At 34.8% G+C, this 24,303-nt stretch overlaps 3 protein-coding genes across 4 annotated transcripts; 2 read left to right on the top strand and 1 right to left on the bottom strand.

Annotated features, from left to right (window-relative positions):
- Positions 1–1,334: 1,334 nt before the first annotated feature.
- LOC131009912 (uncharacterized) lies at positions 1,335–1,974 on the top strand. The gene is made up of 2 exons (XM_057937312.1): positions 1,335–1,371; positions 1,457–1,974. Exons 1-2 carry the CDS (start codon positions 1,335–1,337, stop codon positions 1,972–1,974), a joined length of 555 nt encoding a protein of 184 aa, XP_057793295.1.
- A 5,631-nt stretch (positions 1,975–7,605) lies between these two features.
- On the top strand, positions 7,606–8,987 carry LOC131007765 (uncharacterized). The gene has a single exon (XM_057934685.1). It carries the CDS (start codon positions 8,020–8,022, stop codon positions 8,635–8,637), a length of 618 nt encoding a protein of 205 aa, XP_057790668.1. The 5' UTR covers positions 7,606–8,019; the 3' UTR covers positions 8,638–8,987.
- Positions 8,988–15,522: 6,535 nt separating this feature from the next.
- Positions 15,523–19,600, bottom strand: LOC131007764 (SEC12-like protein 2). Of its 2 annotated transcripts, none has more exons than XM_057934683.1 (10): positions 19,099–19,600; positions 18,595–18,692; positions 18,335–18,479; positions 17,495–17,586; positions 17,289–17,385; positions 16,943–17,018; positions 16,746–16,866; positions 16,390–16,506; positions 16,233–16,300; positions 15,523–15,843 (listed from the first exon to the last, which is right to left on the bottom strand). In XM_057934683.1, exons 1-10 carry the CDS (start codon positions 19,324–19,326, stop codon positions 15,752–15,754), a joined length of 1,134 nt encoding a protein of 377 aa, XP_057790666.1. In that variant the 5' UTR covers positions 19,327–19,600; the 3' UTR covers positions 15,523–15,751. The 2 variants fall into 2 exon arrangements, with proteins under 2 accessions (XP_057790666.1, XP_057790667.1); XM_057934684.1 differs by having other exon boundaries at positions 16,236–16,300; positions 19,099–19,593.
- Positions 19,601–24,303: the final 4,703 nt, after the last annotated feature.

The following is a 24,303-nucleotide window of genomic DNA, read 5'->3' as shown; positions in this document are numbered from 1 at the left end:
AATTAAAAAAAAATTAAAATTAAAATTAAAATTTAAAAATTAAAATTAAAATTTAAAAATTTAAAAATTAAAAATTAAAAATTAAAAATAATTTAAAATTTAAAAATTAAAATTTAAAAATTAAAAATAAGCTCTTCAAATATTTTATAAGCTCCAAGAGCTTATAAGCTCTTTAAAATGAGCTTAGCCAAACACGCTCTTAGGCTTTATTGGCACCTAAAATAACTTTATTACTGTAATACAATAGTAAGACTTTTAGCAATGAAAATGTATTCTTTATTTATTCACTTCTTATGTTTTACTATTATACAACACAAAAGATGTTGAATGACTCAATGATCAACTTGTCTAGACAATTCTCACATTATTATTAGTTGTGGATGACATTATTCCATCTGAACTCTAAATCAAGAAATTGAAGTCGATATATGTCCAATACATTTCTATGCGGTCACTATGGGGATTTATAATCAAGCTTCAAACCACAAATTTAATTGAGCGCATAACATCTAATGTTGAAATTTGATGGACACGCTATACTTCAATTAATAAAACAAAATTGTTTGGTCGTGGTCTAGTTTGAAATAATTAATTACACTTCCAAAATAATATACTTGAAAGAAATCTTGCGTCATGATTGCAAATATATCTTAGAATTATTTAATAATCAACCTAAATTATAATTTTAAAAGTAATTGTAAACATTTTTTTTAATCAAAGTAATTGTAAACTTGTAATACCACAAATTAGCAAACATAATTCATCGCATCCCTACATATCAACTCTCTTTCTCCTTCATCCCTAAAGCTACTGTGAGATCTTTAACATCCTTATGCTGTAAATTTTTGTGGGGAGGGAATGGGTCTTCGGGGTCGATTGCGTGGATCAAATGGCAAGAATTGTGTCTTAATAAAAAAGAGGGGGGGTCTAGGCTTTAGGAATATCGATTTCTTTAATCAGGCTTTGGTGGGAAAATGGTTGTGGAGATACTTGGAGGGGAAAGGATTACTATGGGTTAGAATTGTGAGGTCGATTTATGGAAAGTTAGAATGGGGGGATGAGGGTCTCCGTCTGTCGAGACAAAGTAGAAGTAGAACGGGATGGTGGGCGAAAATTATTACCTCCGGAGGGAGCTCGGTGAGAGGTTGATTTCTGGAGAATATTAGGAGGAAAATTGGGAACGGTTTGAATACAAGATTCTGGACACAGAAGTGGGTGGGGGGAAAACCTTTGAAGTTTGTCTTCCCTAGATTATTCCAACTTAGTTCCAACAAGGAGATTTACATTGGAGAGTCGGGGAAGTGGGAAGGTGGACAGTGGGTGTGGGTTATGGAATGGAGGATGGAGCTTCGGGACAGGGAGAGTGCGATGGTGCAGCAACTAATGTCCTTTATTGCTGATTGTGTTGTGACCGCATGGGAAGATGATAAATAGACATGGAGCGCATCTCCAACAGGGAACTACACCACAAAATCAGCCTACTCGGTCATTTTTGCGGGAGGTAACGATTCAGCGGCAGTCCAGAGACCCTCGGAGCTGAATGCGAGAGTGTGGAAAACGCCGGCGCCTCAGAAAACTATAGTCACGGCGTGGAGACTCCTTAAAAATAGACTTGCCACCTGTGACAACCTGGAAAAGAGGAAGGTGATGCTTGGCGATGAAGAGGTAAAGTGTAAATTCTGCAACAGTCAAAAGGAGACGATTGATCATCTGTTCCTCTTATGCCCGAAGACCGCGGATCTTTGGGATGAAATTCAGAAATGGCTGGGATTCACCACAGTTAGGACAAATACGGCAAGACGACACTTTGAGTCGTTTGCGCATCTGGAAAGTGGAAAGAAGAATAGAAGGTTCCTTTTGATGGTGTGGGTCTGCTCTATCTGGATGGTGTGGAGACGGAGAAACGAATGCAGATTTGGCAATGATGTTTGGGATTGCAAAACCATTCTGTCGGAAATCAAGGTTAGAACATGACCCCCCCAAACTTGAACTATTGTCCGTCCTCGGACAAAACAAAGATGAACCAAGAATGAATCAACAAGAGCGCAGAGAAAAGTGGATAACATTGTGGCTTCAGATTTGTCAATAAAAATACCAAGATGCATTTGTATCTCCTATCATCAAGATATCACACTCATGATAAACTTCAAATTATGGTCTCAATGACTTGCAATCCTAGCCAAAAAGATATAGAATAGAATATAAGAACTCTCAACTCTCAAGTGTATCAATTAACATGGACGTGTATACGCTCAGTTCAAGCAGAACAAGTACTCAACCATAAGCTTGTCAATCGTCTCACATCTCCACCACTCAATGTGTGCTCCTATAACCAAGATCAAAAAGGTCTTTATTGAGGGTTGTAATTTAGGCTCTTTGGTAGGGTAGGATATATTTGGCTAAGTGACTAATAAATACTCTCAATGTAGCACAATCACCAACCTTATAGCATTCTTACTCAACACAATCCTCCACCTCCCATAAACCAAAATTTTCAATACAAAACCATCACAACTCATCAATTATTCCTCATGACATTATGACTTTCTAAAGCATTCTATGTACCTCTTTACTTTCTTTTTCTTTTTTCAACTCTTTTCCTTTTTTCTTTTCTTTCTTTCTTTTTTTTTCTTTTTTTTTCAAATAAGTGAGGGTACTAGAATTTTTTTCAATCAAGAACAAAATTTATAATTCATGATCACTCATCTCCACAACGCCAACTACCCCATCACAATAATCTCCAAGCTCCCACCCACGGTTAAACCAAATAAAATGGAAAATAAGGCTCAAAGGGGCGAACTAGGATCATAAATAGTAATAGGACAAAAATGGGATATATAGGCTAGCAAAGACGGCCTTCTATCATCTCAAAGTTATTAAGCACACTATGTGACCTCGAGGGAGAAACCAAGACAAGTTCTAGTGAGACACATGCAAGCTCGAACAATCACTCAAGAATAAGAAATAAGACTGTAAAAATAATGACAGTCAAGGCTCAAATCTCACAGCTTATTTCATTGATTGCAAACACATAGAGACCATGCTTATCATTCATCAATCATGCTCAATCACAACAATATCAACACAAACGCATGCAATTTCACAAGTTTAAAGCAGAAATCATCATGAGCCAGTTATCCAACCAATCTCTACACTACTCACATCTTCATCAAGGTACATCACAAAGAAACCACCAAAGCAAGACTAAGAAAACTCAACGACAAAACAAACAACCAAAACAAAAAGTGCACCCACGAAGACACATCCCCCCAAACTTATTTACCACAGAGGAGAATAAGTTTGAAATGGATTTGTGGGGCACAAAAACAAACTAACAAACAAAAAGAAACGAACTAACCAAAAATTGGGTTGCCTCCCAATAAGCGCTATTTTTTAACGTCGTTAGCTCGACGATCCAGCAGGTATAGGTGGCGGCCACTTTTCATCAAATTTGAGTACATCATCTTTTGCGAACCAATGATAAGGTGATTTTCCAACCTTCAAAATATCTTGAAAACTATGGCCATCCTGCGAACAATCAAAAGTACTACCACACTCCAAAAAGTGTTCATCAGATGAATCAAAATTAAAATCAAAAGATGGAGTTAGATAAAAGCTAAAGAGACAAGCCTTCAATGATTTCCCTTGGTCGATGCAAGTGTCAACTACATTTTGGACATCGCGCTCTTCAACACTTTTAAAATTTTCATCCTTCAAGCTCATCTCAACTTTCAGAACTTCTTGCTCTTCTTCCATAGCTTGAGGCTCTTCATATGATGTATCACTTTCGAGCTCAATGGTCATACACTGCTCTTTTGGACTCACCACAGTATTGCTTGAGAATTGGCCCGACTGGTATAGATTGCTAATAGCAGTGGTCACTTGAGTCATCTGAGTCTCAAACACCTTCATCCGGGTCCCTAAAGCAGCAGTGGTAGACTCAAGCTTCTCCATCCTCTCATTCGATTTGGAGATAAATTTCATCAATAGCTCTTCCAAATTAGGCTTCTTCTCCTCATTGATGACTCCATTGGTGACAGAGAAGCCTGGTGGAGCCAAAAACGAGTTCTTCGGGCACCCTCCATGATAGAGCTGTTGCCAACTCTGATTGTTTCCCTGCTGTACTCTTTGAAATCCACCCTGCTGAAAATTCCTGAAATTCCAATTGCTGACAAAATTTGCCTCTTCCATCATCATCGGATTTTTCACAGCTGACTCCATCTTAGCAATACTCAAAGCATTTATCTTGGAAGACAATGCAGCGATTTGAGTGGCTAACAAAGTAACTGAATCAGAATTTGTGGTGGCAGCAACATTCTCCAAATATACCCTCTCGGCTGGCCATTGATAGCATGTAGTGCCCACGCTATCAAAAATCTCCATCGCTGCTCATGCACTACCTGGAAAAACTCCAGAACCAAAAAATAAGAACCAAAAGAAAAATAGAGAAAATAAAAAACAATAACAAAAAAAATCCAGATTAGTATCAAATAATCAACAGATAGTACTGATAAAAATCAATCCCCGGCAACGGCGCCAAAAACTTGTTCGCTATTTTATTTAACACGCCGCAAGTGTACGGGTGCAATTGTGTACAGTAGCAAGCAAGGTCGTATTCCACAGAGACTGAATTTACCAATTCCTATCCTAAATTATTCTACTCTATCTGGACAAACGAAATCAAGAGTTTTGGTTTTAAAACTAAATAAATAAACAACAGGAAAGAAAATAAATCAAGCTGCGAAACAGAGAAACAGATAAGAGAAGACTTCCCAAGGCAAAGGTTTCAACAGATTCTCCTAACTAACATGTTCAATTCAATTAATAAGATGATTCCTAAGGCAATCTCAAAACTAGTCTATACCCACTCCCGTGGCATACAAACCGTTGATTACATGCAAGGCTACCGTCCCCGGATCGCACTTCTAACATGCAACTCCTAAAAGCTCATAGGATTAACGCCCTCACAAATATCAATTCCCTTTAGAATTAAATAAATGTGTTCTATGTTCTTAGTTCAGGTAATAATTATCATCTCCCGATCTCAAATTAAAACCTATGATTATGCTAAATTGGTGGCCAATCAATAAAGCAAACAATAATAACAAGAACATAAAAAGGAATAACAATCTCAATTAATTGAATCAAACAGTCAGAAATTCAAATCATGTCTACTCCCTAAACCCTGGGAAAAAGGATTCTAGCCACACATAGACATATGACTAAAAATCAATATCTCAAAAACACAAATAAACATTCAACAATGAAAAACCGTAGTGAAGTTGAGAATCTTCAATCTTGCTCTGTCTCCGTTCTCCGTCTCTCACAGCTCTCAGGAAAAGTAAAATATGATGTAAAGTGATCAAAGGTTCAGAGAATAAGTTCTTGGGGAGTATTTATAGGTCTTGTAGCTCTCAAAAATACCCAAAATCGCTAAAAAAATGAATTTTGGGCGGAAATACGGCGACTCGCGCGGCCACGTCGCGCGGCCGCATGGCTGGCCCGCGTGACGAAACAGAACTCCTGACAGCTTTGCGCAGCGATTTTGTTTTGGCTCGTTCTCCCTCGTCCGAAGTCCGATTTATGATCCGTTTGCGCTCACGAACTCCTATCGAGACGAACTACAACTTGGATTTCAGCCAATTCTTCCAAATTCTTCTTCATTATTTCTGAAAATTCGTTCAAACACAAGCAAGTAACAAGTTCTTGACCATAAACGAATATAAGCTCAAATAGACCATCAAACACACAAAATCCTCACAACTAAGCATCAAAAATGACACACTAAGAGGTAAAAATGCATGTTTATCAAGCTGGAACAAAATCTATGAGATTCTTCCAAAGGTTTTGAATTTTACTGATTGGTGTTCTGATAATTTGAGCATCAAACTCATGTAAAACTTTGTTTGGTACTTCTGGTACCGTCTTTTATTGAATTTTTTCTCGACCAAAAAAAAAACATCCAAAAAAATCCACGCGTCACCTTCCAAGTCAATATAAACATACATAGACTGTTCATAAAATAGCCTTAAACAAAATAATAATGTATTATTCTCTCCGTCCCACACTAATAAACTCTTTTTTTGTGTGGAAATGTTCTACTAAAATATATTCATTTTTTATTTTAAATAAAAAATATATTTAATTGATATAAATCACACCACTTTTCTCCTAAAAAATAAATTTTTTATTTCATGTAAAAAAAATGAGCATATTAAAAATGAGACGAAGGGAGTGTAATACTCCCTTCATCCCGTTCCAAATGTCCCACTTTTCATAATGAGACGTCACACTCCAAATGTCTCATATCTTTTTTGGCAGTACACTTTTTCTCTATACTTAATATTTAAATAATTTTCATCAATTCATTTTATCTACTTTATATCCACTTTATGTATTTTATACACATTTCTTAATCTTCGTGCCTAAAAGAAAGACACAAATACTCATGTACTTTATTGCTAGAGTGACATTACTTAATAGGTTTGCACCGTGTAACTGATTGCTAGAGTGACATTACTTTATTCGGGAAATACAAGTGTCATTTGTATGTTAAAATAATGTCATTCAGAAACCAATTACACGGTGCAATCGATTGCATAGGAGAGTGCCTCAAAAAAAGGTGACCTTTGGAGGGGGACGGAGGGAGTAGGGCTGGGAATCGGGTCGGGTTCGGGTACCCTACCCGAAAAAATCGGGTACCCGAACCCGAAAAATTGACCAAAACCCCCACCCGATCCCGAACCCGATTCTGAAATCGGGTACCCTAATACCCGAGTCGGGTATCCGATTCGGGTATTCGGGTACCCGAAATACCCGATAGTTTTTACAGCAGCAGCAGCAAATTCAGTCGAAATTCGATGACAAAATTCATACAGAAAAGTCCAAATCGGATATTTCGATGACCAAATTTCATACAGAAAAGCTGACCAAATTCGATGACCAAATTCATACACCAAATCAGACCAAATTCGATAACACAACAGATCTGTATTTAAAAAAAAAAAAAAAGAAGAAGAAGAAGAAGAAGAGGAAGAAGAAGAAGACGGGCGGCGAGGGGCGCCGCTCACTGGCGATTGGCTCTGGTCTGGGCGATGACGGGCGGCGAGGGGCGCCGCTCACCTGTCGTCGGAGCTCGGAGGCGGAGCGACTGGGCGAGGGTCGCGGTGGGCGACTGGGCGAGGGTCGCGGAGAACGACGGGGCGAGACTGGGCGAGGGGGCGCGACTGGGCGAGGGTCGAGGAGAACGACGGGCGGGCGAGGGGCGGCCGGGCGGGAGTACAGGGGCGCCGCTAGGGCTGGGATTGCCGATTGGGATTGGGATTTGAGAATTGAAAATGGGAATTGGAAAATGGGAGTACAGGGGCGCCGCTAGTTTAATTAAATAGTTTAAAATATATTTAATAAACAATTCGGGTATTTCGGGTATACCCGATACCCGATCGGGTATACCCGATACCCGATTTTTTCATACCCTAAATACCCGAACCCGATCCCGATCCCGATCCCGAATTTTTCGGATATCGGGTACCCTATACCCGATTTTTTCGGGTCGGGTATCGGGTACCCGATTACCCGATCCCGAAATTCCCAGCCCTTGGAGGGAGTACTATTTACCAATATAAAAATATCTAAAAAGTTTACACACCAAAAAAAGAAAAACAAAAGCAACCATAATTCGAATTCTATATTCTGAAACGGTTAACATCACGAGCATTCAAGCGCGTGGCGCGTCCAATTTCTGACAGCCCATTGCTTTGAATGTGGTGCCCACAGGAAAATCTTTATTCCACCTCCATATCGTAACCAACGGCCGGTTAACCGCGAATTCCCCAAAAAACCCCTGTACTTGGCCTTAATTACTGGACTGCCACCGCTCGATCTCTCCTATATAATCGCAGCTTCATTTGTTATTAGGTTTGCCGAAATAGACAACCAACCGGCACTTCTAAAATCACTTTCATCTTTTCTACTTTTTCCAGGATTAAAATACACTATTTCCACTCCAAAGTACAACCAATGGAAGCGTCCTCCAGAAACAGATCCTCGCAAGGTACAACCTTCCACAGCCACTTCCAGCGCTCGCTTTCTCCCTCAGGCCGATTCTGCCCCTCCTCCATCTCGGCGTCGTCTGCCGCGACCTTCTCCGCCCGTTCCGAGCCCCGGCTCGGATCCGACTCGGTCCTGGCCCGATCCGCCAGCCCTACCCGCGTCAGCCTCGGCAGATCCGTATCGCCTTCGTCGTCGGTCCGATTCTCCGCTCCTCGGAGGCATCCGATTGCCTCTCACCACCAGAAGCAGAGCCACCGCTCGCTGCCGAAGAAAACGTGCATGTGCTCCCCTACGACGCACCCAGGCTCCTTCCGTTGCAGCTTGCACAAGAACAGCATCGTCTCTGGCTACAGCGGCCGAAACCAGGCGTCGCCGTCGTCGTCGTATCGGTCCAGCCATCAATTGAATATGCGGCGATCGGCGATGACGAATTCGCTCGTTCGAATCGGCACGGTGGAGGGGGATTTAGTGAGGAGAGCTCTGGCGGCGCTGATTCGGCCGTCGTCGCACAGCTTACGCCGCCGGCACGACTTCCAGCCGCGGCCGAGCCGGCTGTCCGTCATGTCGAAAGCCGATGGCTTATAATAGGGGAAAATTTATGTCGTATTTTTTTGTACAGGACTGACTCGGTGAGTGGCGCGCTGAGTGAACTCGGCCGGATTAGCCGGTTTTTTCGTGGCTGTGGAAATTTTGAATTTGGAAAACCCATTTGTATGAGTTTTGTGGTAGTAAAAGAACTCAAGTGGTTTCCCATTTTTTTTTTCTTTTTTCTTAATTTTTTATTGAATTAGCGGCGAGAGAGTATATGATTGAGAATGGGGTAAGCAGCTATCTGTGATACGATGAGATTATATTTGTAAATTTGAGAGATTTGAATTAAATTGCAAATCTACGGAGGATCCTGTTGTAGCAAATTTGCTGCGATTTTGGAAAAATATTGAGTAGAGAATATATTGATTTTAGTTTATTTCATTGTTCCGTTTGAAAAAAGAACATTTATTTTTGTTGTGGTTTGTGAATATGTGCTTTTTTTTCTTTTTTGGAATCGAGAAAGTGATTTTTTTTTCAAAGAGATAAGTTTTGTTTCTTCATATGTAGTACTAGTATAAAGTTTTGCCTAGACTGGAAGAAGTGGAGGGAGCTGGAATGAACAAGAATTGGCAGAGATCTATGATCCAGATTAACTGACGGAAGACTGAATAAAAAGATAGATTTATATCTGAAAAGGGAAATAAGAAATCGCAAGTTATTTAAATACTCCTATATAATGAAGGATTTTAGTTTTATTATTGATTTTTATCAAGCCTGCACAAATTTATGGAACTCTGCTTATTTGCAAAAAGTAATTTGATTTAAAGTTGATTTTTTTTTGAGTCAATTGTTTTTAATTTTCTGGGAAGGTTGGATTCGGACATTTTTTTAATCTTTTTTGTTTTTTGCTTTTGTGGACAAAGTTGAAAAACACGAGATGCTGTTATTTTTAATTTTATAAGAATTAATCAATTATATATGTGCTTTTCCTTGGAATGACATGTGAATGAGTACGTACATTGTTGAAACCATTCAAAATTTTCAAGTCAAATTTTAGATTTTTTTTATTAGAAAAATTAGTAACAACAATCTTTGATATAAATGATCTGATTTCGACTCGAAAATAGTGAATCTAACTCAATCAAATTTTGAAGTAGAATAAAAGTTTTATAAAATTGGTGTGCATCTCCCATCTCCTAATCTGGAATTGGGGGTAGTGAATTACTCACCTTTTTATATTAGATGGCAATTTCGGAGCTTTTAATTTTGAATTGAAACATAATTTGAAATTGGATGGTGAGTTCCGTGTATGTGAATGTGAATCCAATCAAATCAAATACTACTAAAACACTCTACTCTCAAATGTACATTGTGAAATGTGAATCCATGCATGCTCAATCACTTTCTTGCTTTTGGTTTCAAGTTAAAACATGTTCAATTATAACGTGTAGATTGAAAAATTGGCCAACTCGTCGACATATATGTTACACAATGTTTGATATGTGGGGAGGAATATTCTGAGAGTATAATAATTTGGTATCTAACAATATACTCTCCAAAAAGTTCATTTTATTAACTATGATATTTTTTTCAAACCTATATCAAACGGTAGAATATTAGATGTGTATGCACTCAACACATTTTAGACGGTAAAATATTAGATGTGTGTGTGCCCACACACTTTAATGTTGGGATGGAAAAACAATTAACTTAAATTTCACGTCGAATTTGCTACATTATTCTCACCACAGAGTGTAGCCAAATAAATCAAGGATTGCTGCTATGTAATTATTGTCCTCTATCTAGACTACGAAATTTATAAGATGATGAATTAATTCTAAAACTATAAGAACTCAATAAAATTAAAAAGAATGGAATTTAGAAAATCAAATAAGAAAAAGTTTTTACCTTTGGGATTCAACTTCAATGGAGAATCATATTTAAACTTACTTCAATCAACGCAAGTACATAAGAGATCAACTTTTTCTTTAAGACAATCACAAGAATAGTTTAAACATATTATGCATAAACTGTTTGATTAACATACAAGAATTATTGTGTACAATGATTACATACATTTAATTCCAAAAATATTTATTATTTTTAATATCCTATAGTAATTTGAGTGACAATGGCTTTATTGACTAATACGTCCTATGTTCTAGTTCATGTGTTATCTTCTTTCAATCTCAAATCAACTCATAAATCATGTTCAATTAACTAAACAAACAATCAAATCAAGATTATAGAAATGAAAATAAGATGCTACTTAATTAATCAAAATAAATTTAAATTCAAAACTTCCACATCTACTTTCTAACCTTAGAATTAGATGTAAATTAGTCACTCATGTTCATGATAGCTAATAAACCAATTAGTTCAAAAGAAAACACAATTAAAATCAACAAAACAGTAGCGAAATTCCATAATTCATCTTCAATGCTTGCAACTTAAATATCTTGATCTTCGTGTCTCCTTTTCTTTTCTTCAAAGGGTCCAAATTTTAGCGACAAATCGAAATTAGTGACCTTTTTCTAATATATAGATATGTTAAACATGGCTGAAAAAAATAGAAAAAATAATGAATTTGATTAAATTAAAGAATATGGATAGAAATATATCGTAAATTGATAAAATTATAAGGTCTAATCTCTATTTTTTAAAAGAAAAAGGATAAGAATATTGTTTTTTGTTGGAGTTGAGATAGGAAATTGAAGGTTTTTTTATATATATTATTATTCAAAGAAAGGAAAAATACATTCACATTTTAAATTTTTAAGTGACTCGAATCCCTAAACTATTGATTGGAGAAAAAACGTATTACTAACGTACTGCACTTTATAAGGTTATTTAAAAGTAAAATAAGGTTATTTAAAAGTAAAATGGGGAAGAAAAAATAGCGAATAATTAAGTCAAAGGGGGAAGAGAAATAGGCATTCCTGGAAGTATGGAATAACGTAATCATTAAATGTGAATGTGCCAAACTTAGAAAGGAAAAAAAATTTGGAAAAAAAGTATTAATGTATACAGTACAAAAACAAATTAATGACTTCAACTAGCAGTGCAAATCTAATATGTGGGTCTCAATTGGTTGTATGGCAAATTGAAAGTTTAAGAAATTAAATTCCATAATTGAATTGAGTGGGTGGGAGATGACAGAATAAATGAGTGAATAAATTAAAATAAAATATATTGTTTGGGGGCATGTGGGTGAAGGGCCATGTTTGATGGAAAGGGTACAATCATTGTGACAGGTATGGATTTGTTTATTCAGTAAAAGGATAGAAGAGTGTATATTAATAATAATATTTAACACTACATAATTATCTTGTCTTAGACCATCTCCAATGGTACACCAAATCCCATTTTGGTGTACCAAAACCTCTCCAATGGTACACCTAGGGGTGTAAATGAGCCGAGTCGAGTCGAGTATCGCTATGCTCAAACTCGAACTCGCCTGTTTTCATGAAGCTCGAGCTCGAGCTCGGCCGAGCTTAATTTTTCTGAGCTCGAGCTCGACTCGTTGCCATATTTGTAAGCTCGAGCTTGACTCGGTTAAGCTCGATTGTTGATTCTTGCTCGAGTTTGAGCTCGAGCTCGAGCTCGAGCTCGTTTAAGTTCGTTAGGCTCGAACTCATTTAAACTCGGTGAGCTCGAGCTCGTTTAAGCTCGTCTCATATATTGGAGCCCTCAACACCACCAAAACTTGAGCCATCAAGATCATCAGGGACTACATTAGCAAAAAGGTTCATGTTCCTATCACCTTGTGCGAAATTTACAGCTCACAATCTCACAATTAAAGATCACAGCTTAAACCCAACTCAACCTCAAACCCAACAAGAATTTAGGGGTTTCCACGAATGAAGCAGCAAAACAAAAGGGGGAAATTTTTCAAACCTTGCTTTTCATGATTGAAAAAAAACAAACAACCCACAAAAATTAGGGATCAAACCCGCAAAGAATTTCACGCAGCAGTCAGCACTCAAAATCAAGAACAATTACCCAGCAAGACTTTTATGCAATATTTCATAGAGCCGTTGGTGTCGCTGCTGTTGTCGCGCCGAGCTGGGAAGCAGTCGGTGCCCGGTGGTGGCAGATGATGCTAATGTCACGCCGGACCGTGCTGCACTGCTGCTGCTGTTAAGATCGTCGGATCTTCGCTGGAAAGATGAGCCGCCGTCGTGTCGGAGTGTGCCGTCTCGCTGGAGTGCGTGTCGCCGGTCGCCGGCAACCGAGAGAGAGAGATGATAGATTGGGGTGGCTGCTGCGTGCTGAGTTAGGGAGGGAGTTAGGCTGTTAGGGTTTGTCATGTGTGTAATTCAAATTCACTAGTAGGGTAGGGTTCTAATGGGCTTAGGAGTTGGGCCATTTTGTGGGCTCAGAAATATATTTAATTTTGGGCTTACATATAATATATTATATATATAATTGTTTGAGCTCGATTAGGCTCGCGAGCCTAACGAGTCGAGTATCAAGAAACTCGAACTCGGGCTCGATACCTAATCGAGTAGCTCGAGCTCGAGCTCGACTCGACTAACATCGAGTCGATTTCGAGTAATTTTCGAGCCGATCCCGAGTAACTCGCGAGCTAGCTCGACTCACTTACACCCCTAGGTACACCAAACTCAAACCCAAAATGGGTTTGGGGCCACCATTTGAATAGTGTTACACCAAATTTGGTGTAACACTATTCACTACACCAAAACACTTTATATAATTTTAAGAATTACAAACTAACCCCTCTTCTTGCTAGATATTGTTTTGGTAATTTAGTAGGTTTAAATGATTAGAATGAAAGTTAATTTTTTTTGTTAATTTCGTAGGTTTATAAGAAAGGAATAATAATAATAATAATAATAATAATAATAATAATAATAATAATAATAATAATAATAATAATAATAATTTGGTTGAGAATAATTTAGTTGAAAATAGAGTTTTAATTTGCAACAATAAAATAGATTAATTTTTAATTACATGACATATTAAAATGTATAATACAAGAATATACATTTAAAATAACATTAATAATATAAATACGGTACCACATCACATTTTTAACTAATTCCGTGTCTTGAATTTTATGTGGACGTTGGTTTATTTGTTGTATTTTATTTTCAAGTTATGTAATATTTAATGAATTTTAATGAATTTTATTTTAAAGTTTAGTTTTTTTTTTGTTGCTTATTTAATATAATAATAATAATAATAAAATTAATTTCCGTATAATATTTATTTTAATATGAAATTGTTAATTAAAAAATTGGGGCAAATGTATAATTTAAAAGAAATACATAGATATGATTGAAGAATCATAAAAAGTAAGTGGAAAGAGAATATTTAAAGAATATTCTTTTGAGTTTGAGTTTAGTGTAAATGGTTGAAGAAGAATTACTGTTGGATGTGACATATACTGTAAAATGGGTTTGGGTTTGGTGTAAATGGTTGGAGATGGCCTTACATGTGTGGTATCAATTAGTACATATACCATATTGATGAATAAAAAAAAATAGTTCAAAAACCATATGATATTTGGCAGTGATGTGATATAACAAGGGTGATTAATTACATATTTATATGCTTAGTTAACCATATATTATTATATATGTGCTAAGTTTGGATATAAGGGCAACCAACGTCATTATTTTAATCATATGCTCCCTCCGTCTCACTTCAAATTACTCAAAAGGTCAAAACTATAGAATTGTTTTATAGTTTTGTGTCATTTAAAGTGGGATGGAGGGAGTACTTATTATTAATTTATGTGTTAAATTCGGATATTAAGGCAACCAATGTCATCGTTAATTTCATTTATTAAATTTCATGTTAATTTATATCTATACTAATGTTACACATGTACAATGCACAATTAAAATGGTAAGTAAACACCTGCACATTCAGTGAGTGTTATACAACAACATGAATACATGATTACATATACAAAATAAAAAGAAGAATTAAAATAGAGATAAGTATAATTTGTGTATTCATTTTTTATATATTTTAAAATAAATATCTTCAAGTTATGTTTATGTTTTGAAAGTCCTAAAGTTTGAAAAAAAAGTTGCGAAATTATTGCCTCAAATTTTAGGCAGAAATCTCTTTGATGCTGAGAAGATCTGTCAGCATAACAAATCCACTAAGCAGGCCCTATTTTCGAAACTTCTGAGTAAAGAAGAGAACTCGTGCGCACAAATAACAACAAAAAGAAAGGGTGAAAGAGGACACCCTTGCCTCAGGCCTCTAGTAGGAACAATGGATCCTTAGACTTTGCAGTTTATCACAATCGAGAATTCCATAGTTGCCACACATTGGATAACCAAGTAGATCAAATGGAGAGGGAAACATAAGACCACCATCATAGCGCGAAGAAATCTCTAATACGCCTTACTCATATCGAGTTTGGTTGCTGCATAAAAATCTTGTCCCTGCTTCTTGCTTCTAATCCAATGCATATACTCGCATCCCAGAATAATATTATTAGAAATGAGTCTCTCAGGAATGAAACAGTGCGCAGCCTGTTAGCAAGAACTTTTGCCACCAATTTATACGTCGTGTTGCAAAGACTAATTGGTCTAAAGTCTTTCACGTCCAATAGCATATACTATTTCTAATCTGGACCTAGGAGACCTCTAATACTCAGCTGCTACTACTACTAATGCGAGTAGACTTTGGGTTGTCTAGTTATTGCAGTCGGTTTTGGTTGCTAAAAAAACACCAGTCTTCTCATGAAAAATTTATAGTTTCTCATGTTGTGGTTATTATGCTGAGCAGGGGAGTCATCACAAAGCAGGCGTCATGCGGTCGAGAATTAAAAGATGGCATGCAATTAATTAATCACTCTTACTCTCACTCTGTTTTACCCTTGCATCTGCTATGTATGCTTTCAACATTTCTAATGTCCGCGTTTCTTGGCTTGGCTATTCCCTCTTCCAAACATCAAAAACATGGTGATTAACATTTACTTGGATAATTGAGCATCCTTTCACTCGCATACCAATACCAAAAACTGGATTAAACAAAACAATAATGTTACATGCACCAAAAGATATCCCCATTTTCTATATGAATTTGTGAATCAAATAGTATGTAAATCCGCAGTCTGTCCGCTACCATCAACAATGGTGTCTTAAGTCATTCAAGTCTTCAAGTTGTTGCACAATGGCAGTCATAGTTCCAGAGGTAAATATCCACTGTCTTTGGCATAATATACTGCTACTGCTAGTAAAATGAAGAACAAAATGATCCACAAGTTTATGCCTGCAAATCATAACAAGTGATAAGTAAGTAAAAACAATCAAATATCTAGAAACTGATAAGTAGAATCTCTCAACTTTGTGTCCATACTATCTAATTAGGGAGAAGCTGATGCATAATTCAAATTTAAACCGTTCAAGTTCTAACTGTATTCCAATGCTTGATTTCACTGACTGAAGAATTTGACAGATGACTCAATTACATTTCAAATCATATAATTTTCTGGAAAAGAATCCAGCCAATCATAGATCCAGAATAGTATGCTTAAACAAGTTGAGCAACACAGAATATCTAAGATATGCAGTATGTTCAGCTGTTCAAGCGAACTAATAATTGTAACTAGGGTAATACATAATCTTAGTATGCCATCTATAAAAGAGAAGAGTACATACCACCTTTCTGCTCATCCTTAATCAATATCACCCTTGAACTTGAGTCACAGGATGCGGACACAACAGCTCTGTCGACAAAGTAAATCAGTACTAGTTTATAGTTTTATATTAAGATTGCAAAAACTAACCAACTGTTACAATGAGAAGACTTAACAACCTTGAATCTTGTGAGAATGCCATTGCGGTTACCATGCCTAGATGTGCTTTCTTGATAATAGTTCGTGTCCGCATGTTGGCTGAATTTATAATCAGAATGTCTCCTTCAGTTGTTCCTCTGCATTATTATCAGTTGGAGACATCAAAGTTAAACAATAGGATCCATGACTATGCTAGCTAATAGTATCTTCATAGTATCATCACATTTTGATATGTTATGATAATGAGAGTGCATTTCATTTTCATTCTTCTTCGTCTTCTAAAGCTTGAAAACAGTTAGCAACTTAGCAGTAAGAAAACAGTTTATTTTCATAGAGGAACAAATACAAGGCCAAGTCAGTTATCATATATTCTTACATAGCAAGGAGCTTCCCATCAGGCGACACATTAAAAGCAGAAACTTGATCCCGAGAGACGAATGTTGAACTTATCCTTTCCCATGAAGTTGGGTTCCACTTTACAATACTACCACCTTTATCTATTTAGCAAAGACATGGTCAGTACTAAAATCAACATGTCCTTTTTCATAGATACCCCCGCTAGAAGATACTAACCTCTGTTTGTCGTTATATACAGAACCTGATCTGTGCCGGTACTGCGTGAAAACCGACAAAAAGAAAAAATCTCATCCTGCAGTCCGGCAAATTAAAGTGGTTAGGTAGAATATATTATATAGAAAACAGAGAAATCCATTTGTTTTTGCAGCTGAAGCACTAAGTTTATTCCAACATGTATTCTAGTCTCTAGAAAGTAGTTGGGCGAAAAGAATGAACAGATAAACCAACTAGGTTATACTGAGAAGAAGCTAGCCCAAACCAAGAGGCATGTTAAATGATCTTCTGGAGGAAAAATGTTCTCCTCTACTTTCTATACACAAAACAATTTGAAGAAAGGACTTACATTTTCCTTTGGTAGAGAAACTACAGATGATGATGATGCAACATCCCAAATCCTTCCAGGGCCCCCTCCAACAGAGACAAGAAACTTCCCATCAGGGCTGCATCAAACAACCAAGGTATCAGGAAAAAAATCTCAATTTTTTAGTAACAAATTGCTTCCTATTATTCAACCATAAAACATGCTCCATGATGCAATTTAAGGAGAACCTGAAATCTAAATCTCCCACAGAAGAATGAGCATTGGCCTCACTAAGAATACTTTCCATGGCTGGCCACTTGAAAACCCTTAACTGACCATCCTGTGCTCCACAAGTGTCAGATAATTAGAAGAACATATGGACAGTTTTTTAAATGATTCTAAAATGCCAAAACTTATTACACCTAGTAACAAAGAGGCTTCAAATTCACTTTTTCACTGAATATGTTAAGTATGAATGAATAAACAATCCATTCAATCACATGTGATGATCTCATCAAGGCAATCATGCAGCAGCTAAATTACAATGGCAGGAAAGAAAACCATAAAAAAAAAAAGGAAGAAAGAATTTCCAGCTGTGCTGCATGAAATTTCATCCAAAGGCAAAAAATCCAGCCTTGTGGCTAAGGAATTGGCAAACTAGATCATCATCAGTGTCTTACTTACATAGTCCAGATATATTAAACTTGTTTGAAACCACATTTTTATCAGACTTTAGAAAAGGAAATCCATCTGAAATTTGCCGGGCTCTAGACGGTTAATATTGACTGGACATTTTGGATACATACTTCAAGAAGATAGATCACTTGTAGAGAAGTAGCAACTCTTTCAGAAACCAGTTTCAAATAGATCAGAATCGCTGGATGCCTAAAATGTAAAGTTGGTCAATCTATATGTATATCAATATGTATATTGGGATCATATGAGGGGTATGTTATTATTTTAGAGTACCATACTTCCATCCTTAAGGTTATTTTTTATTCCTCTCTATAATTTTGTTAGCAATTTTACTTTTTTAAGTCACAGTCACTTTCATGGAATTCATTCATGGTGATCTATAATTCCTTTACCTCACCGCCAACAGCAAGTAAATTTCCCTCAGTGTTGAAGGTCAACGCTAGTTGTAGGCCAACATCTTCCAAAGGCTTAAGGACTTTCTCTGATGACTTCAGCCTTAAAGTTTGGTCGTCCGTATTTGAATCCCATTCAAACCATCTGCAAGTAGAACCAATGAATGTAAATCAAAAGCTTCAACAATAAAGGACTTTGCAATTTCTCATTTGAATAGACATAGGTGCTACTTCATTAGTATAAAAGAGACTGAACATACCTGCAGTTTTGGGGACAAAATGAACAAATAATGCCTTCTCCTCCAGGATGAACTCCAATTCTGTAAGGCAGATCGCTACCAGTTCCCAGCTTAGCCACCTTAAAGAATATATAGGTCGAAGTTAAAAACTTTGTAACCCCATACGGGAAAAAAGGAATATCAAACTCAAGCAAATTTAAATCTTTCACCCGTATTATAGCATCTTCTTATATTAAAATGTGCACAGCTTATCTAAAATGCATAAGAGTGAAATCTACTGTCATCAGCTATTACAGATAAAATCTTCCTTGATTTTTCATAGTTACATAGTATTAAGAAAAGATCAGATCGAAAATTTTGTCCTCAGAATTCTACAAATCTCGATAGCAATAGCTCCAATCAAAACTTATTTGGCCATACCAAAATCCACAACCAAGTCAATATCCATTTTACGATACAAATAAATATTAAGGAAGGAATCATAATTCAAAGAATATAAGATGTAAGATAGTGATTAGGTCTCACAGGCTGATCAGAGAGGGAGCAGGATTCGGAATCAAAGGCCGAGAGGAGGATGGCATTTGGTATTCCGGTGTTGCCTTTTCCGCCGCCTCCGGCTAGGACAACGAGGGGTTTGGCAGGAGTTTCCAACTCTTTGGCGGTATCTAATCTACCGGCGGCAGATGGAACCCAGGCGGCGGCGTACAGTGGGACTCCATACTTCTTGCAGCTCAATGCTTCATCGTTTTCCATGCTTTCTTGCTCCGCTGTGAATGTGATACAACGTAGTCGTAGAAAATATACAGGAACGTGTGTTTTTGTGAGGAACGTGTGAAAATATACAACGCTTTCAGAATCAAATGTCTCTATTTATAAAAAGATACAAAAATAAGGGTTAGGATTTAAATGTTTATTTATAAAAAGATTATAGAAGATATGTATAACAAAAGATAATGATTATAGAAGATATGTATAATAAAAAGATTATAGAAGATATGTATAACAAAAGATGTCTCTATGAAAATATACAACGCTTTGAGAATCAAATGTCTCTATATATGAATAATGATTATAGAAGATTTTAGATAAATTATTGAATTGAATCTGATATCTACACGTATAACATAAAAGGAAAAAAAAATCAATTCAAGGATATGCGTTTGTAAACTTCCGTAAATAAAGAGATTTGATTTGGTTACACAACTAAGCAGACGGTTACAATAAAATAAATATTTACTTAATTAGTCTTCTACATAATTAAAATACAAATAAATCGAATTAATAAAAACCGTTGGATCTGCCAAATCCAAAGGCTAAGATTAATTCTCTATTCTCAAAATATATGTGATTCTCTACTGATCCATTCTCTATATATATATATATAATTCTTCCTTGAATGAGCAAATATTTCATCGATAAAATCAAAAAGTTTATCGTAAAATTAAATATTTTGTCGTAAATTTCATCGATGCCCGATATGTTTTTGTAGTGAACGTGGCAAAAGAGTATAATAAAGAATTGTTTGCCATAGCAAATACTATTCAGACACCATATGCATTATTGCGGTATTAGGAACACTAGTACGATCATCTGTGCAAACGAACATTGAAATTAACGATATATTTGAATAAATAAATATAAATATTATATAGAATTAAAATATAAATAAATGCAAAATATATTTTAAAAATAACATAAATTAAAATAATCCTCATCAATTACTCAATAAAAATGTAGATTTTCAACTTTATATAAAGTGTAATGAATTATAGTTATTATATAATTTTAAATTATTTGATTACACATTATTATTATTATAGAGTAATACACATCATAGTAAATAAATAAATATTTTCATACACAAACATAAATAAAGAATTAAAAAATTTTAACACAGAGAGAGAAAATAAAATATTTTAATTTTTTCATAATTTTTTCGTTTTAAATTCATTTTGATGTTTTTTTAATCATATTAAATATACTGTCACAAATTTAAATTTAAGATGTATATTGAATATTTTTTCATAAATAAAATTTGATGATGTTTAGAATAGAATTAAAATTATAAAAATGAAAAGAAAAATAGTGAAAATTTGGTGGAAGAAGAGAGAAAAAGAGAAGAAAAAAATGGAGGGAAAAGCTCATATTATATAGATTTGTAACACCCCGATTTTCCATAAGTTAATACTAGATTATTTTTAGAATTTTTGGTAGAATTTATTTAGGATTTATTTGAGCCTAGAATAAATTAGATCCGAGCATAATATGTCGTTACTCATTTCTCTCATATTTAAAATTTGCATTTACATTTCTTAAGCATTTTCACAGCATTAGCTCAATTGCATTATATTGTCATATTATTTATTTATCCTAAACTTAAAGATATATTTTACCTAAAAGAATTTATTTAGAATATGTGAAATAAAAATACTTATATATATAATAGATATATAAATATATATTCTTATAAAATTGATTATATATAATATAATGTATAGCTAGCATATACGTATATAATATATATATATATATATCTTAAACTGACTATTATATACGTATAGCTATACTAAATAGCCTTAGGTTAATAACTATTTATATTATAAATAATAGCATGAAGTGTGTATATTATAATATATATGCAGGGAATGCATGAAATTAGTTTAATAAAAAGTGTACCTACGTGTGCATGCATGGCTATAGTTAGCATTTAGATAGCAACGTGTATAGTTCTAAACAATATATAATCAAATTGCTAGCATGATTCAGCAAACCTATAACCTATAGAATGAACCTAGGAAACCTATAGTTTAAGGCCTATAAATAGACGATCGGTGAGTAATAAAAAGTATAATAGTACATTAACAAGAGATCAACTGTGGGAAGGAATCTTGTGACGTGTGACTGAATAGAAGGACTGTGAGCAATTAAGGTGGGTTCTATTTTCCAAAATATATTCGAGTTATTAAGCTCTGATATTATTATATAAAATGTGGTATGTCCATGAAATGTTTTTACGTTCCCCCACTGTTTAATGCTCTTATGTTAACAATTGTGGCTTTTAATGGGTCTCACACACCTATTAAAAGTTGTGCGCACGGTCTTAAGGTAGTGGATTGATCCCCACGAGCCTTATAGACGAAAGGAGGATTTTGGGTTCACCCTTAATCCGGCTAGATGGTGTAGCTGACATGGGTTCGTCCCGGGGTCCCATCTAGTTAATGATGAATGAATGAATGATTACTTCCCAGGGGTCGCCCAGGGACTACGAATGAAATGATAAGGGTAACAGTGGTGCTACGGTATGGCGCGCGCAAATGAATGAAAATGCTTTGTGATTATAGAAGTTAAATGTTTATTTTTAAAACATTCTATAATTCACGTACATGCATGGACTATCATATGAAAATGATTATTTCAAAAATGCATGACCCACTGGGTACACTAGTACTCAGCCCAAAATTCTTTTACTCTTTTCAGGTCAGTAAGTTGGTGGAGATGGAAGCAGCTGTGGAGGGCTGGCTGCAATATTTTGAAATAACTATTACTATAATAAAAAGTCTATTATACATTTTGAGTATGTAAAAATTATAATCAAAGATTATATATATATATATATATATATAGAATTAATGTTTGGTATTATTATTTATTTGTACGCAAATTATTTATTATTTACCGCTCGATGGAGAGTGCATGTAGTCGGCCCCTCTTGGACGCTTGACCAAAGCCCTCATGATCATGTTGTGCTATGCCAATTTCATGAGTGAGCTGGTCGGTCAACTCCTTTTGGCGAGCTAGACTCGGTTACCCCATCATTTATCGCTTTATTAAAATTGTAATTAAATGTCCGATTGTTTAGCCGCACGTATTTGTAGACTGGTTCTAAACCACCAGCGTGCTGAGCCAAACTTTCCTACTTTAATATTAACAATATTGCTACTTAAATAAGTTATCTATGTATTATTATTATTATTATTATTATTATTATTATTATTATTATTATTATTATTATTATTATTATTATTACCCCCTTCTTTCCCGCTTCTTAAATCCAACCCCTAGTCACGTTTCGGCATTCGTGCCTTCCTTCGGGAATTGGGGCGTGACAAGATTATATAATATATTATATAATAGAGGGAAAAAGCTCATCTTTTATATATTATATAGATGTTTTTGTATATTTCTTTTACATTAATAGTACTTTTTACTATACACAACAATGTCTTTTATAATTTGTCAAAAAAAAAATGTCTTTTATAGTAATATTTTTTTTACGATTAATTTTCTTTAATCATAATTTTTATACAAAGATTAATTACCTAAATTGGTTCTACTTCCTACACTAGGAAGAGTTTTATATGATCTAGCTACTCCCATCATGGTTTAATACGTTGTTTATTTTACAAGTACATATTTTATAGGGTTTATAAACACCCATCATGGTTTAATACGTTGTTTATTTTACAAGCACATATTTTATAGGGTTAACTAGTACACGCGCCAACATCAAAATTAAATGATATTTTAAATAAAAAAGTATATCTATTTAATATATTCAAAATATAAATCATATTTTTAAAAGTGAAATATTTCACATCAATTAATTAAAAAAAATATATGAATACGAAAACATATGAATTTTTAACTTTATATTTTCAATATTTCAAATATCAATTAATTAATTTTAATTGATAATGAGTACAATACATAAATTTATCAAATAAATAAAGATCTACAAAATCATCTATTTTTATATAGTTTAATACTCCCTCCGTCCACGAAAGAACTTCCTATCTTTCCTTTTTGAGACGTCTACAAAAAAACTTTCTACCTATTTTTAGACTATGTCCCACCACTTATAATTACTCTTACTTTTCACTTTTCACAACTCTCAATATTAATTATAACACATTTTCACCACTCTCAATACACTCAACTACTACCATTTATTCACTCTCAATACACTCAACAATATTTTTTTTCTAAAAACTCATGCCACTCCCTCTTAGGAAGTTCTTTCATGGACGGAGGGAGTATATTTTTTGAATGCATATTTAAATTATCTTTACTCGATCATTTTGTCTAAATAATTTTTTTACAAATAAAGTTCTCAAAATTCTGATTTTGCAAAAAGAGATAGGATTTATTTTCATAAATAATAATTGCTCAATTGATTAAGTTTAATTTTATACTCCCTTCTTCCCACATTAATAAGCCATAAGGGCCGGACACAGATTTTAAGAAATAAATAATTTATGCTAATAAAATAAGAAAGAGAGTACTTGTTTTTTTTTTTTTAAGATATGTTTTTCAAAAAAGTAAGAGAGATAATTATGAGTGGATCACATTGACATATGATTTAAATAATGGGTTATATGATTGCTATGTAATAAGCTTCCAATTTAGGAAATGACCTATTAAAATGAGACGTCCAAATAAGGAAATGTGACCCATTAGTATGCAACAACGGGAGTAATATTGAATAATAATGTTCCGTTATTTTAGTTGGGTTTCGATTTTAATAAAAAAATGATTTGAATATATATATGACAACATTCATATTTATATGCATTTAAATTTTAATTTGTATTTTTTATAGACAAATAATTTTTTTATCAATCGATTAGTGGAAAAAAATGGGGTTGAACATGGTATAATTACCATTTAAATTCAAATAGACGTGCTACTACAAAATTAAACTGTTCAATTTACTTTTTTATTCTATTTCTA

The sequence above is a fragment of the Salvia miltiorrhiza genome, chromosome 2 (genome assembly GCF_028751815.1).
Source record: "Salvia miltiorrhiza cultivar Shanhuang (shh) chromosome 2, IMPLAD_Smil_shh, whole genome shotgun sequence".
Lineage (NCBI taxonomy): Eukaryota > Viridiplantae > Streptophyta > Magnoliopsida > Lamiales > Lamiaceae > Salvia > Salvia miltiorrhiza.
This window is presented reverse-complemented; position numbering and strand designations above follow the sequence as displayed.

Excerpts from the sequence above, each read along its gene's own strand:
- LOC131007765 (XM_057934685.1), top strand. The coding sequence starts at position 8,020 with ATGGAAGCGTCCTCCAGAAACAGATCCTCGCAAGGTACAACCTTCCAC.
- LOC131007764 (XM_057934683.1), bottom strand. The coding sequence starts at position 19,326 with ATGGAAAACGATGAAGCATTGAGCTGCAAGAAGTATGGAGTCCCACTG. Across the intron at positions 18,693-19,098 it reads GCTCCCTCTCTGATCAGCCT|GTGGCTAAGCTGGGAACTGG; the intron begins GTGAGACCTAAT and ends ATATTCTTTAAG. Across the intron at positions 15,844-16,232 it reads TAAGGATGAGCAGAAAGGTG|GCATAAACTTGTGGATCATT; the intron begins GTATGTACTCTT and ends TATGATTTGCAG.
- LOC131009912 (XM_057937312.1), top strand. The coding sequence starts at position 1,335 with ATGGAGGATGGAGCTTCGGGACAGGGAGAGTGCGATG. Across the intron at positions 1,372-1,456 it reads GGGACAGGGAGAGTGCGATG|GGAACTACACCACAAAATCA; the intron begins GTGCAGCAACTA and ends CATCTCCAACAG.